Genomic DNA, 14,757 nt, shown 5'->3' on the forward strand with positions numbered 1-14,757 from the left:
TTGTGATATGCACACATGCTTTGCACTGTAATGACATGGCTTCAGAATACACTGAATACTTGGTGATGTGTCTTATTTAAGATTAGTTGGTACTTATTGCTCTCTCCACAGCTGAGATCTATCATTTTCAACACGAGAGAGTGACTGACTATAGAGAAATGTTCCAAAACATGTTAAGATCTCTATAGCACTTATAATATCAATAATTTAGAGCCACTAACACACAGATACGTAGTTACCCAAGACACAATGGATAAATTTGATGTTGGACAAGATTATGGTGGTGGGGCATTCAGCAACCATGGATACAACACAAAACTATAGTATGACTCAAGTGTCCCTGGTACTGAACTATTAGAGAGAACAATACAACTACAAATTTCTTCCATTTTTCATATGAACTGTTTTTTTGTGTATTAATATATTGGAAGATTTTGCAGCACTAATAATATAAATATAGTCACTATATTAATGGTGTACACACATTGTATTGAACTTTCCTAGAGGCTAACTGTATGTTGTAGTTCCAAAGTGTAATTATGTTTACAGTTTACTAACTTGGAGGAAAATACAATCATCTTTAAGATACTGACATGTGGGAGTGACCTTGTGGAGGTCTTCATTGGAAATGAATTTATTATATCCCCACCAGCTCTGTTACCCACAGTGACTCTACCAGCGGTATCATCTTCTGTACGATCATCATAGGTCACTGTCCTTGAATAATGTTCACAGTCACTGATCTAGTTCAACAGTTTCAATTCAAACTTTCCCCTCAGTAGCCATGTTAGCTCATCATCATGTGGACCCTTCACAAGGAACAGGAACACTGACAGGTGAGTACCTTTACCAGAACCACAACCATCAAAATAATTATGCACAGTCATCTTGTATCCCTTATCGTGAGAGTAGAAAGGGTCACTGTAACAGTCTACCTGATCCCTTTTCTTTTTACTAAATTCAGTGATATTCACGATTACTGGACACACCTGACTACCAGATTTAATCATAGCTGCCATGGTTATTAAGTTGAGAGATCGCTGTGCTGCTGTTATTATGGATGTTGCTGAATGCATACCTTTGTAGCAATTATATGCTTGTGGAACAATGGGCTGTAGTGCAATTACTAATGTGTCAATGCGCTTCAATGCAGTCGTCAATTGAAATGTAGTCAGTGACAAATGTTTCTCCATTTTCTCTTTCTTGTGTATCTCCAGGTCCTTACGCATCATCCTCTCCTCACACCCCACATTGTGATACTCACACTGGACTATCTCAAGAGGACACTCCTTCCTGTGTGCTTCCATGTCTTCACGAGGGACACTCCCTACCTCATACTTATTGGGACAAGGTAGGGGAAGCTTGGGGCACATACTTAAATGCAGTGAACTCATAATAAATTGACGCTCTTTCATTGTGTGGCAGTAGTGACATTTAACGACATGATGTGGACAATCAATTAGAAAATGACCGGGCAGATTCTGCCGTTGTAATATTTTGTTACATTTTTTAAAGCACCATACCATTTCAAGAGGGCATTCTTCCTTATGTACTGGAATGTCTTCACGAGGGACACTCCCTACCTCACACCTGTTGGGACAGGGTATGGGAAGCTTGGGACACTGTTCCTTGTGTTCTCCCTCAATAAACTGATGTTCTCCTGTAAAGTGGCAGTAGTGACATTCAATCTTATGACGTGGACACTCAGTCTCAACATGACAGGCCAGGTATCGTCGTTGTAACATCTTCCCACACTCATTGGAACACTTTATGTCCTCAAACTGACAACCATCACTGTTTCCAAGGTGATTGTTTATGTTATTCAGTTCACCCTGCCACTCACAACCTCTCTCCTTGTTAGTACACATCACATGGAAACTTTTAACTTCTCTATCAAGTTGCTTGTTGGGAAAAGTGACAAATTCTTTTTCATCTGCACGACAAATCGGGCATGCATATGTAATGGTGCTTGTGGCCTCATTTGTAGCTTTCTTGACATTATCCAAACAAGATTTACAGAAAACATTTCCACAACAGACACTAAGGTAAGGATCTCGACTAGGATAGTAACAAATTTTACAGATATATCGATCTTGTGGGACATCCACGAACTTGTGTTCATATCCACCAATCTCAGTGGGTGTGGCTATCGCCATATGTGGCAAATACGACGACGACGTTTCTTTCGACTTTTCCAGTCAAAGAGCAATGTAACTTCTGACCAGATGGTCACGACTCGGTTCGAATATTGACTGCAGTTATACAACATAAATATAAGATTGAACAAAATTTATTTCACATCTGTACCTGACTGAACGCCCGTCAATATCACATCAGTCTCAACATCAGTACGCGGGCACTGGAGAGTCGTGGGAGACGTACGTGGAACCGGTGTAGTGACTGACGTATTTAAACTATGTACTGTTACATCATAGATAATATTATGCTGTCTGTTATATAGGTTTGTAGTCTTGGTGTTTGATGAAATGAAGATCCGGGAAGATTTGGTTTTTGACAAAAAATACAGGAATTATTAAAGGTTTTGTTGATTATGGCCAGCAAAGTCTTGATCGCCGGTTCTCAGCTTTAGCTGAAGAATGCTCTAACAACTCAATCTTGAAGAAGAGAACAGTAGCAACGCACATGCTTACAATGATGGTCAGGGGAATCTTTTTCAAGTTAAATTTTCCATTTGCACAATTTGCAACCACAGGTCTGTTAATTACTCTGTGTATATGTACATCAATGTTGAATGTTTTGTGTTTATAGGGGTCACATCCAACTATTTGGTTTATCTTGTCTGGAGAGCAATCAGGATGCTGCAAATCGCTGGCCTCCAAGTGATTTGTGTGGCAGCAGATGGTGCATCTCCAAACAGAAGGTTTTTCAAACTTCACAAGATTGATCGATTTGTGAAGTCTGGTGTCACTTATGTGACACCTAATATATGCAAAAGATCTGGTAACATTTACTTCATGGCGGATGTACCACATTTGATAAAAACAGTTCGTAATGCCTGGCATAACTCACAGCACAACAGATCTCGCAACCTCATTGTAAGTGTAACAACTTATTGTCAATGCAAATCACGTATTGTAGATATTGCAGAACAATGGATGTGAAATCAGATGGTCTCATCTGGTGGAGTTAGCAGAACTGAGTTCAGCAAACTCAGGACTGTATATTGGACAAAAACTAAAGAGAGAGCATTTAGTTTTAATGTCCTATTCAAGGATGACTGTTCGCTTAGCTGTACAGGTACAAAGTATCATGTTGCACATGAATTTATGATGGATCACATCACAGGTGTTAAGTACTACAGTGGCAAATGGTTTTAAAACCCTAAGGAACAATCTTAGTAAGACATCCATAGCCAGCGATACACAAGAAACAGAAAAATTTTGCCGAGTGTTTGACCAGTTTTTTGTCATTTTTAATACCCGGAGTCTGAAGGAGGCAGATAGAAAATTGAAACCAAACCTAAAGCCAATAGAACTAAACGATATTCGATTTAAGGTAAACCATAGAAAAGTTTACATAAAAGCTACTGCATGCACTATTCTAGTGGATTGAAGATACTCTCCTGCCATACCTGAGGGATTGGGAGTCATGGGTTGCAGAAAATCAATCCATTCCCAAAGAAGCGAAACAGCATTGCACTTTGCCACAGCAGACATTGGATGGTATAAGGATTTGTGGTAAGCATTATTATCATTATAAGACATGTACTATGTTATATACGTATAATGTATTTTTTACAGCACATACACTGCCTGAACTAGCCAACTTCTTACTCTCACATAAAGGAGCAGAATACTTATTGACTGAGAGATTTAACCAGGACACAGTAGAAGTTTTCTTTGCTCAGCAGCGAGCTAGGGGTCATCGTAATGATAATCCATCAGTATCACAGTTTATGGATAATACTCAGGCATTGATTGTTCAGAAATCTCTTGCATTGGGAGGCAGTAAAAGCATTACTCGTAAAAGACAAACGCTGGACTTATCACCTCTCTCAAGACCACTGCCCAAACGTCCATGTAGCAGGAGAATAAAATTTAGCTGACTTTATTACATGATAATTATACATATACAAAATTGTTCATACGCACATAATAGTCAATGCAATGTTAGTCACTGTAGTGTTTTCCGTATACCTTTTTTGCCTTTAATGTTCACTTTGGATGCTATTTTATAATCTTCAAATAATCTGTTAGCAACAGAAAATCCTCTGATAGTGAACCACAAATCTATGACCTCCTTCAACAATGCTAATGATGTTACTTCATCAGCAATATCTGAGATAAATTCCCAATGGAATATTACATTTGGGTCATTCAATGTTTGTAGTGTTGTTTCATTCTTTGTGTGGCCCTTAATGAGTAGTTTATAAGATACCAGTTCAATGGCTTTGAAGCAATTATATGTGTCAATAGACACATGCTTCAGTCCTCCACGATCATTGTTCTTTAACCATATCTTCACATACTCGCAATATGATGCTATGGCAGTTATACTGTTGCAGTCTTCACCTAGCATGTCCCATAGGGTTGAAACAAACACTTTAGAGTTTTCACTGCTATTTCTTTGATGTTTATAAATCAGCTTCCTGATGACATATCCAGCTACATAGAAGATAGCATTCTCTTCTACATCACTAAGAATCCTTTCATCATCATCATCCACATTAAACATTGGTACTTGAGTATCAGGTGTCATTGTATACAGTCTTTCTACTATCATCTATGTAATATATAATCTAATCAAAAACAGTCAAGCTGTAAAAAAAGGTGCGGCCCCCAAAAAGGCCATGGTGAAAAAAGATGTGAAATCCAAGGTGGCGGCCAAGAAATGGCTGTGATGGTAGGTTAATGGTTACATTTTAATAACGACAATTCAGGTGAATTTGGTGCCAAGACCAAGCGCCACAAAATTCACCTGAATTGTCGTTATTAAAATGTAACCATTAACCTACCATCACAGCCATTTCTTGGCCGCCACCTTGGATTTCACATCTTTTTTCACCATGGCCTTTTTGGGGGCCGCACCTTTTTTTACAGCTTGGCTGTTTTTGATTAGATATCACTTCTTTTTGTATTTGTATACTGCAAAGCCGGCCTATGGCTGGCTTTGGGGCTTTTTTAACCCATGTGTTTTTTTCTTTACCACAGGAAGAAGAAAAGAACTTAAAGAAGATTTTTAATGCTTCAATTGCTTTTGATTTTATTAGTAATTATACAAATTATATACATATATTTATTACATGCCCATTATTCCCCACAGGATATTTTTTTGCAGTTGATCTCTCTACTGGGTGAATTGAAATGTAGCTGAACTATATACAGGATGGTTTCTTTGTAGCTGAACTCTCTACAAGGTGACCTCTTCTAGCTGGTCTCTCTACAGGGTGATTTGTTTCTAGCTGAACTCTCTACAGGTGATTTGTTTGCAGCTAAACTCTGGTTTGTTTGTAGCTGAACTCTCTACATGATGGTTTCTTTGTAGCTGAACTCTCTATAAGGTGACTTCGTCTAGCTGAACTCTCTATAGGGTGATTTTTTTTGTAGCTGAACTCTCTACAGGGTGATTTGTTTGCAGCTGAACTCTCTACATGATGATTCCTTTGTAGCTGAACTCTCTACAAGGTGACTTCGTCCAGCTGATCTCTCTATGGGGTGATTTGTTTCTAGCTGAACTCTCTACAGGTGATTTGTTTGCAGCTAAACTCTCTACATGGTGGTTTCTTTGTAGCTGAACTCCCTACATGATGGTTTCTTTGTAGCTGAACTCTCTAAAGGTAACTTCTTCTCTACAGGGTGATTTGTTGTAGTTGAATTCTCTACAAGGTGGTTTGTTTGAGGCTGAACTCTCTACATGGCGGTTTCTTTGTAGCTGAACTCTCTACAGAGTGATTTGTTTGCAGCTGAACTCTCTACATAATGGTTTCTTTGTAACTGAACACTCTACAAAGTGACTTCTTCTAGCTGATCTTTCTACAGGGTGAATTGTTGTAGGTGAACTATCTACAAGGTAACTTCTTTTAGCTGATCTCTCTACAGGGTGATTTGTTTGTAACTGAACTCTCTGCATGATGGTTTCTTTGTAGCTGAACTCTCTACAAGGTGACTTCTTCTAGCTGATCCCTCTACAGGGGGATTTACTTGTAGCTGAACTCTCTACAAGTGATTTATTTGCAGCTGAACTCTTTATGTGGTGGTTTCTTTGTAGCTGAACTCTCTGCAAGGTGACCTCTTCTAGCTGATCTCTCTACAGGGTGATTTGTTTGTAGCTGATCTCTCTACAAGTTGATTTGTGTGTAGCTGATCTCTCTGCAGGTTGATTAATTTGTAGCCAATCTCTCTACAAGGTAATTTGTTTGTAGCTGAACTCTCTATAAGGTGATACGTTTGCAGCTGAACTCTCTACATGGTGGTTTCTTTGTTGCTGAACTCTCTACAGGGTGTTTTGCTTGTAGCTGAACTCTCTACAGGGTGATTTGTTTCTAGCTTATCTCTCTACAGGGTGATTTTTTGGTAGCTGACCTCTCCTCAGGGTGATTTGTTTCTAGCTGACCTCTCCTCAGGGTGATTTGTTTCTAGCTGATCTCTCTACAGGGTGATTTTTTGTAGCTGACCTCTCTTCAGGGTGATTTGTTTCTAGCTGATTGCTCTACAGGTTGATTTGTTTGTAGATGAACTCTCTACAGGGTAATTTGCTTGTAGCTGAACTCCTTACTTTGTGTCTAGTTTGTAGCTGATCTCTCTACAGGGTGATTTGTTTCTAGCTGATTGCTCTACAGGTTGATTTGCTTGTAGCTGAACTCCTTACTTTGTGTCTAGTTTGTAGCTGGTCTCTCTACAGGGTGATTTGTTTGTAGCTGATCTCTATACAAGTTGAATTGTGTGTAGCTGATCTCTCTGCAGGTTGATTTGTTTGTAGCCGATCTCTCTACAAGGTAATTTGTTTGTAGCTGAACTGTCTAAAAGGTGATTTGTTTGTAGCTGATCTCTCTGCAGGTTGATTTGTTTTAGCTGAACTCTCTACAGGGTGATTTATTTGTAGCTGAACTCCTTACATTGTGTGTAGTTTGTAGCTGATCTCTCTACAGGGTGATTTGTTTGTAGCTGATCTCTATACAAGTTGATTTGTGTGTAGCTGATCTCTCTGCAGGGTGATTTGTTTGTAGTCGATCTCTCTACAAGGTAATTTGTTTGTAGCTGAGCTATCTATATGGTGATTTGTATGTAGCTGATCTCTCTGCAGATTGATTTGTTTTAGCTGAACTCTCTACAGGGTGATTTGTTTCTAGCTTATCTCTCTACAGGTTGATTTGTGTGTAACTGATCTCTCTACAAACTGATTTGTTTGAAGCTGATTTGTTTGTAGCTGATCACTCTGCAGGTTGATTTGTTTCTAGATGATCTCTCTACAGGTTGATTTGTTTGTAGCTGAGCTCTCTGCAAAGTGTTTTGTTTGTAGTTGATCTCTCTACAAGGTGATTTTTTGTAACTGACCTCTCTTCAGGGTGATTTGTTTCTAGCTGATATCTCTACAGGGTGATTTTTTGTAGCTGACCTCTCTTCAGGGTGATTTGTTTCTAGCTGATCACTCTACAGGTTGGTTTGTTTGTAGCTGAACTCTCTACAGGGTGACCTCTTCTAGCTGATCTCTCTACAGGGTGATTTGTTTCTAGCTGAACTCTCTACAGGTGATTTGTTTGCAGCTAAACTCTCTACACGGTGCTTTCTTTGTAGCTGAACTCTCTACAAGGTGACTTCTTTTAGCTGATCCCTACAGGGTGATTTGTTTGCAGCTGAACTCTTTAGGTGGTGATTTCTTTGTCGCTGAACTCTCTACAAGGTGACCTCTTCTAACTGATCTCTCTACAAGGTGACCTCTTCTAACTGATCTCTCTACAGGGTGATTTGTTTCTAGCTGAACTCTGTACAGGTGATTTGTTTGCAGCTAAACTCTCTACATGGTGCTTTCTTTGTAGCTGAACTCTCTACATGATGGTTTCTTTGTAGCTGAACTCTCTACAAAGTGACTTCTTCTAGCTGAACTCTCTACAGGTGATTTGTTTGCAGCTAAACTCTCTACATCCATGGTGGTTTCTTTGTAGCTGAACTCTCTACATGATGGTTTCTTTGTAGCTGAACTCTCTACAAGGTGACTTCTTCTAGCTGAACTCTCTACAGGGTGATTTCTTTGTAGCTGAACTCTCCACCTGATGGTTTCTTTGTAGCTGAACTCTCTACAAGGTTACCTCTTCTAGCTGATCTCTCTACAGGGTGATTTGTTTCTAGCTGAACTCTCTGCAGATGATTTGTTTGCAGCTAAACTCTCTACATGGTGCTTTCTTTGTAGCTGAACTCTCTACATGACGGTTTCTTTGTAGCTGAACTCTCTACAACGTGACTTCTTCTAGCTGAACTCTCTACAGGTGATTTGTTTGTAGCTGAACTCTCTACAGGTGATTTGTTTGCAGCTAAACTCTCTACATGGTGCTTTCTTTGTAGCTGAACTCTCTACATGATGGTTTCTTTGTAGCTGAACTCTCTACAAGGTGACCTCTTCTAGCTGATTTCTCTACAGGGTGATTTGTTTCTAGCTGAACTCTCTACAGGTGATTTGTTTGTAGCTGAACTCTCTACAGGTGATTTGTTTGCAGCTAAACTCTCTACATGGTGCTTTCTTTGTAGCTGAACTCTCTACATAACGGTTTCTTTGTAGCTGAACTCTCTACAAGGTGACCTCTTCTAGCTGATTTCTCTACAGGGTGATTTGTTTCTAGCTGAACTCTCTACAGGTTATTTGTTTGCAGCTAAACTCTCTACATCCATGGTGGTTTCTTTGTAACTGAACTCTCTACATGATGGTTTCTTTGCAGCTGAACTCTCTACAAGGTGACTTCTTCTAGCTGAACTCTCTACAGGGTGATTTCTTTGTAGCTGAACTCTCCACCTGATGGTTTCTTTGTAGCTGAACTCTCTACAAGGTGACCTCTTCTAGCTGATCTCTCTACAGGGTGATTTGTTTCTAGCTGAACTCTCTACAGGTGATTTGTTTGCAGCTAAACTCTCTACACGGTGCTTTCTTTGTAGCTGAACTCTCTACAGGTGATTTGTTTGTAGCTAAACTCTCTACATGGTGCTTTCTTTGTAGCTGAACTCTCTACATAACAGTTTCTTTGTAGCTGAACTCTCTACAAGGTGACCTCTTCTAGCTGATTTCTCTACAGGGTGATTTGTTTCTAGCTGAACTCTCTACAGGTTATTTGTTTGCAACTAAACTCTCTACATCCATGGTGGTTTCTTTGTAACTGAACTCTCTACATGATGGTTTCTTTGTAGCTGAACTCTCTACAAGGTGACTTCTTCTAGCTGAACTCTCTACAGGGCGATTTCTTTGTAGCTGAACTCTTTAGGTGGTGATTTCTTTGTAGCTGAACTCTCTCCAAGGTGACCTCTTCTTGCTGATCTCTCTACAGCGTGATTTGTTTCTAGCTGAACTCTCTACAGGTGATTTGTTTGCAGCTAAACTCTCTACATGGTGCTTTCTTTGTATCTGAACTCTCTACATGATGGTTTCTTTGTAGCTGAACTCTCTACAAGGTAACTTCTTCTAGCTGATCTCTCTACAGGGCGATTTGCTTGTTGTTGAATTCTCTACAAGGTAATTTGTTTGAGGCTGAACTCTCTACATGGCAGTTTCTTTGTAGCTGAGCTCTCTACAAGGTGACTTTTTCTAGCTGAACTCTATACAGAGTAATTTGTTTGCAGCTGAACTCTCTACATGACGGTTTCTTTGTAGCTGAACTCTCTATAAGGTGACCTCTTCTATAGCTGAACTCTTTACATGGTGTCTAGTTTCTACCTGATCTCTCTACAGGGTGCTTTGTTTGCAGCTGAAATCTCTACAGGGTGATTTGCTTGTAGCTGAACTTCTTACATTGTGTCTAGTTTCTAGCTGATCTCCACAGTGTGATTTGTTTGTAGTTGATCTCTCTACAAGTTGATTTGTGTGTAGCTGATCTCTCTGCAGGTTGATTTGTTTGTAACTGATCCCTCTACAGGGCAATTTGTTTGTAACTGAACTCTCTATAAGGTGATTTGATCTCTCTGCAGGTTTATTTGTGTGTAGCTGAACTCTCTAAAGGGTGATTTTCTTGTAGCTGAACTCCTTACATTGTGTCTAGTTCCTAGATGATCTCTCTACAGGGTGATTTGTTTGTAGTTGATCTCTCTGCACATTGCTTTGTTTGTAGCTGAGCTCTCTACAAGTTGATTTGTGTGTAGCTGATCTCTCTACAGGTTGATTTGTTTTAGCTGAACTCTCTACAGGGTGATTTGTTTCTAGCTGATCTCTCTACAAGTTGATCTGTGTGTAGCTGATCTCTCTGCAAGTTGATTTGTTTGTAGTCGATCTCTCTACAGGGTAATTTGTTTGTAGCTGAACTGTCTATAAGGTGATATGTTTGTAGCTGATCTCTCTGCAGGTTGATTTGTTTTAGCTGAACTCTCTACAGGGTGATTTTTTTCTAGCTTATCTCTCTACAGGTTGATTTGTGTGTAACTGATCTCTCTACAAGCTGATTTGTTTGTAGCTGATCTCTCTGCAGGTTGATTTGTTTCTAGCTGATCTCTCTTCAAGTTGATTTGTTTGTTGCTGATCATTCTAAAGATTGATTTGTTTGTAGCTGAACTCTCTGCAAAGTGTTTTGTTTGTAGCTGATCTCTCTACAGGATAATTTGTTTGTAGCTGAACTCTCTGCACAGTGATTTGTGTGTAGCTGAATTCTCTAGAGAGTGATTTAATTGTAGGTAAACTCTCTACAGGGTGCATGACTTGTTTATAGTTGAACTCTCGTGACTTGTAATGTTCTGAATCTCTACAGTGATATATTTGTAGCTTAATTCTCCACAGGGTGACTTGCTTCTTGCTTAACTGTCTATAAGATTAACTGTTTGCAGCTGAAGTCCCTACAGAATAACTTGTAATGTAATAGAATTCTATAATGGAGTAAATAAATTAGCTGAATGCTCTATTAGGGTGACTGTTCTATTAGAGTATCTCGATCTCGCATTTGCTACACAGAGTTGGCTTTCGAATTATAACTCAGTGGTTTGTAATCCAATTCTTCTATACTACTGCAAGGACTTTCTATGAAGATTATTCCAGCTATACACCGATTTTCAGCTCATTGCTCTTAGCGGTTTGCCTAGTAGGCGTAAAAACTAATACTTTTTTATTACTAAAAATCGATCGCGTAATTGTGACACAGGTTGGATTTTGTGTCATATCTCCGTGGTCTTAATTTCGATTCCTTTCAAACTACCAAAAGGCACTCCTACGATGGTTACTCCATCTACATAGCAATTTTCAGCTCATTCCATGAAGCGGTTTACCCTGTAGGCGTGACAACAAATCGATCTTGTTTTACGCGAATAATCGGTCATAACTCCTGAACCATTCATCGGATTTGCACCAAATTTGATGCTAGGATGCGCCTTTGGACTCCCTTTCTGTGTGCCAAATTTCAAGGCGATCGGAGCACGCGTTTGCGTTTTATAGCAATTTTTGCAAGTGTGCGAAAAGACGAAGAATAAAAAAAAAAACGAAGAAAAAAAAACGAAACTTTGGCCGCTCATATCTCGGAAATGGCTTGAGTGATTTCCTTCAAAGTTGGAATGTAGACTCCCCTAGCTGGCGGGCAACTCTGCAGCAAATTTGGTTTCAATCGGATAAGCCATCACCGAGATACAAAAGTGTGAAAATGACGTTTTCTTTCTTCCTGTCAATATACTCACGGTGTGGCGCGCCGGCTTCTTGGGCCGCACGACACACTACCGTGTGTCTTGATCACAGTCACATCATAATCACATCACAATCATATAATATAACTATATAGTCACACCATGCAGTTAATATCGGATGTATGGATTAACTAGCTAGCTATAGCTATATATAGCTACATGAAAATCTCATAGATAATACATAGGGGTGGTAGTATACCAATCAAATTATTGTACGCTATAAGATCAGCTATACCTGCCATAGTATTGGATCATTAAGCCTTTCAGGTAACATCTTGATGAGTTCTGGTAGCTTCTCGGCCAAAAACAAGTACATCTTTCTGAAACACGGCTCCTTCGCGTTAGATTCACTTTTGATAGCGCATACACTCTCTTTAACACGAAGAAAGCACTCTTCAAATTCGTTACTGGTTCCAGTGCAGATCTCTTCTACCGTTTGCTTAATTCTGGCACTGTAGTCTGATTGGATTTTCAGCTCCTCTGACTCAAAAACATCACGCAAAACGGTCTTGCAATCGTCATACTCAGATGAAACGGCCATTGTCATGTAGATAACGATTTAACTGTATAATACATTATATCGCTGCTTTATATACCAGTCGCAGTTAGCTATGAAACCACTTGGTCCATGATGTAAAGGGGCGCGAAACGCAGTTTGGTCAGGGGGGGCTTAAGAGTTTCCAATCCAGGGTGGGGTGTCTATTATCTATGGTTACATGTAACGTGATCGTTTATAGTTAGCTACCAAAAAAATTAGTTTTGTGACTAGTTACTTGGCTTTGTAGTTTGTCCAGTGAGAGAATAAACGTACGCGTCTTAATGATTAAGACAAAATATACATTACAAGTATACAGGGGCCTAGACACAGGGGTACCATATGCTGATGGATCAGTACAGGAGCCCTGGCAAGACTTACATTAACTAAAGGTAAATTAAATTACAATACACAAAAAAAACAAAATAAAACTATATCTACATAATTATATGTAATACTTAAAGTTTACCTAAGGTGGTCTAAAAGATCCCAGCCCGGGGAGGCTCTAGAATTAAAAATTCTGTAAGAACAGGACACAGCAATGCGAGCTGCCTGCTCAAACAAGGATCTTATGGTTTTCTTTGGCACTTCACAAGCAGTAGCCATTTGAGCAATTGTTTCTGACAAAAAGTGGCCTAAACAACCAATTTCAATTGGAACAAGATTGACAGTTAACCCAGAAAGCTGGAGGTCATATTGCAAGGAGCTATATCGATCTTCCTTTCTAGCTCTAGCAGCAAGAAGATGTTGCTGGGTATTAGTTGGTACCGTCAATTCGAACAAACAAATGGAATCATTAGAAACCAATACCAAGTCAGGCCTGCTGAGGGTGGAGGAAAGATTGGTTGGGATGGTACTAGGGGGGCTGGAACTAGCTAGATAACCTGGAAGGTCAGCGTAAAGTTTGAATGTTTCAGGTAAATGTTGTTGGAGCCCATGAACAAGGACCTGTAAAACTGAATCATGTCTCCAGGTATACCTGCCTTGATCTAGAGCAGCAGGACAGCCAGTCAAAATATGGTTTGTTGTGGGTTGAGGAGCTTGACAAAGAGCACATCTAGGATCAGTAATGATGTTCCATCTGGCCAGGTTCATAGGGGTTGGTAGAGTGTCACAACCAGCACGTAGCAGGAAGGACAGCTGTTTTTCAGGGAGGCCATACATCAATCTCTTCCACAGAGGGCAAGCTTGCTCCAGAGTTACAATATCTAAAAATTTATTTTGAACAGTTAATGGTTCCAGTTTTGATTTCCAATATTCAATGTGAGCAGAACGTATATAAGTTGTGGCGAGCATGGTTCTTGAAAGTTCAAGGTGCAGAGTGAATGTTGGCAACTGAAGCCTTAGCACTGAGCAGATAAACAGTCAAGGACAGTGGAAGAGATATCGGATCTGTTAGCTAAAATAGAATGTCGCAGCTCTATAATCAGTGGATCAACTGACCGTTCAATAGCCAGAATGTGTTTATCTGATCACCTCTCTTGCATTGTATCAACTTTCATGGCACTCGTTAACCCCTACTTTGTACCATGAAAAAGGCCGTATTAAGCTGTTACATTTTACGTGAAAATAGATGTCATGCTGGCCATTCCTGCTAGCTATAGAACCGGGGAAAGGTTTAAAAGTTATCTGACGCTCCATAACAGAGCCTTGAAAACCTGCTTCCAGTGTAGACGCGTGTATCTTGTCAATAAAATTTTTTAAATTAAAAGTCGCTTAATTGTTGGATATGGTGCGTGTGTGTAAGCTTACAAGTCTGCACTGAGGAAAGGCATGGCTTGGTGGATGTAGGGCACATACTACTGCATGGGTTGATGTCACAGTAAACCAGGTATGCTATTATAGTACCGTTGACTGTCCTTTCAGTTAGGAAGGCTGCATGACCCAGTGAGGGCAGTGAAGAAGGAACGAAAGTGTGTGCACATAATGTATGTTGTGCGTAGTGTGTTCTTGTGTGGTGTGTGCATACATATGTGTGTGTATGTGTGCATGCATTCTTGTGTACTAGCAACAGTGTCTGTGTGTGTAGTATGCAATAGTAACTTTGCAAGTGGTCGTGGGAGACATCAGTATACCATCAGTATGAATCATGCCTCTTAATTGACATAATGCCGGCATGGTTATGCTTGTGCATGGCACATGCGTGTATTGTACTGTACTGTAGGTATTAGCTATATATACCCTATAGCTGGCTATGTAATGTGCAGAATTTATGCTGAGTGGTAACTCATACATGCATGTCAGTATATAGGTTATAATTTTATACAGTCTGAAGAATTGAGTAACTTTTGATGAGTTTGTTTTGTGAGATGACATGTAAGGTGTCAGGTTGCAGCTTTACAATGGGTTTATGAAGTACACATGCATAGTTTGTACTAGGAATTATATTACTGTGGATAATGAATT

General features: G+C 39.7%; 2 protein-coding genes across 2 annotated transcripts; both read right to left on the bottom strand.

Annotated features, from left to right (window-relative positions):
* Nucleotides 1-409: 409 nt before the first annotated feature.
* LOC136252348 (TNF receptor-associated factor 4-like) lies at nt 410-2,538 on the bottom strand. Its single transcript, XM_066044775.1, has 2 exons — nt 2,308-2,538; nt 410-2,252 (listed from the first exon to the last, which is right to left on the bottom strand). The coding sequence occupies exon 2, from the start codon at nt 2,154-2,156 to the stop codon at nt 744-746; it is 1,413 nt and encodes a 470-aa protein (XP_065900847.1). The 5' UTR covers nt 2,157-2,252; nt 2,308-2,538; the 3' UTR covers nt 410-743.
* Nucleotides 2,539-3,768: 1,230 nt separating this feature from the next.
* Nucleotides 3,769-12,454, bottom strand: LOC136252354 (uncharacterized). Its single transcript, XM_066044782.1, has 2 exons — nt 12,052-12,454; nt 3,769-4,743 (listed from the first exon to the last, which is right to left on the bottom strand). Exons 1-2 carry the CDS (start codon nt 12,361-12,363, stop codon nt 4,135-4,137), a joined length of 921 nt encoding a protein of 306 aa, XP_065900854.1. The 5' UTR covers nt 12,364-12,454; the 3' UTR covers nt 3,769-4,134.
* Between the last annotated feature and the right edge of the window lie 2,303 nt (nt 12,455-14,757).

Source organism: Dysidea avara, chromosome 4 (assembly GCF_963678975.1).
Source record: "Dysidea avara chromosome 4, odDysAvar1.4, whole genome shotgun sequence".
In the NCBI taxonomy this organism is placed as follows: Eukaryota; Metazoa; Porifera; class Demospongiae; order Dictyoceratida; family Dysideidae; genus Dysidea; species Dysidea avara.

Excerpts from the sequence above, each read along its gene's own strand:
- LOC136252348 (XM_066044775.1), bottom strand. The coding sequence starts at position 2,156 with ATGGCGATAGCCACACCCACTGAGATTGGTGGATATGAACACAAGTTC.
- LOC136252354 (XM_066044782.1), bottom strand. The coding sequence starts at position 12,363 with ATGACAATGGCCGTTTCATCTGAGTATGACGATTGCAAGACCGTTTTG. Across the intron at positions 4,744-12,051 it reads ATGATCCAATACTATGGCAG|ATGATAGTAGAAAGACTGTA; the intron begins GTATAGCTGATC and ends TATATTACATAG.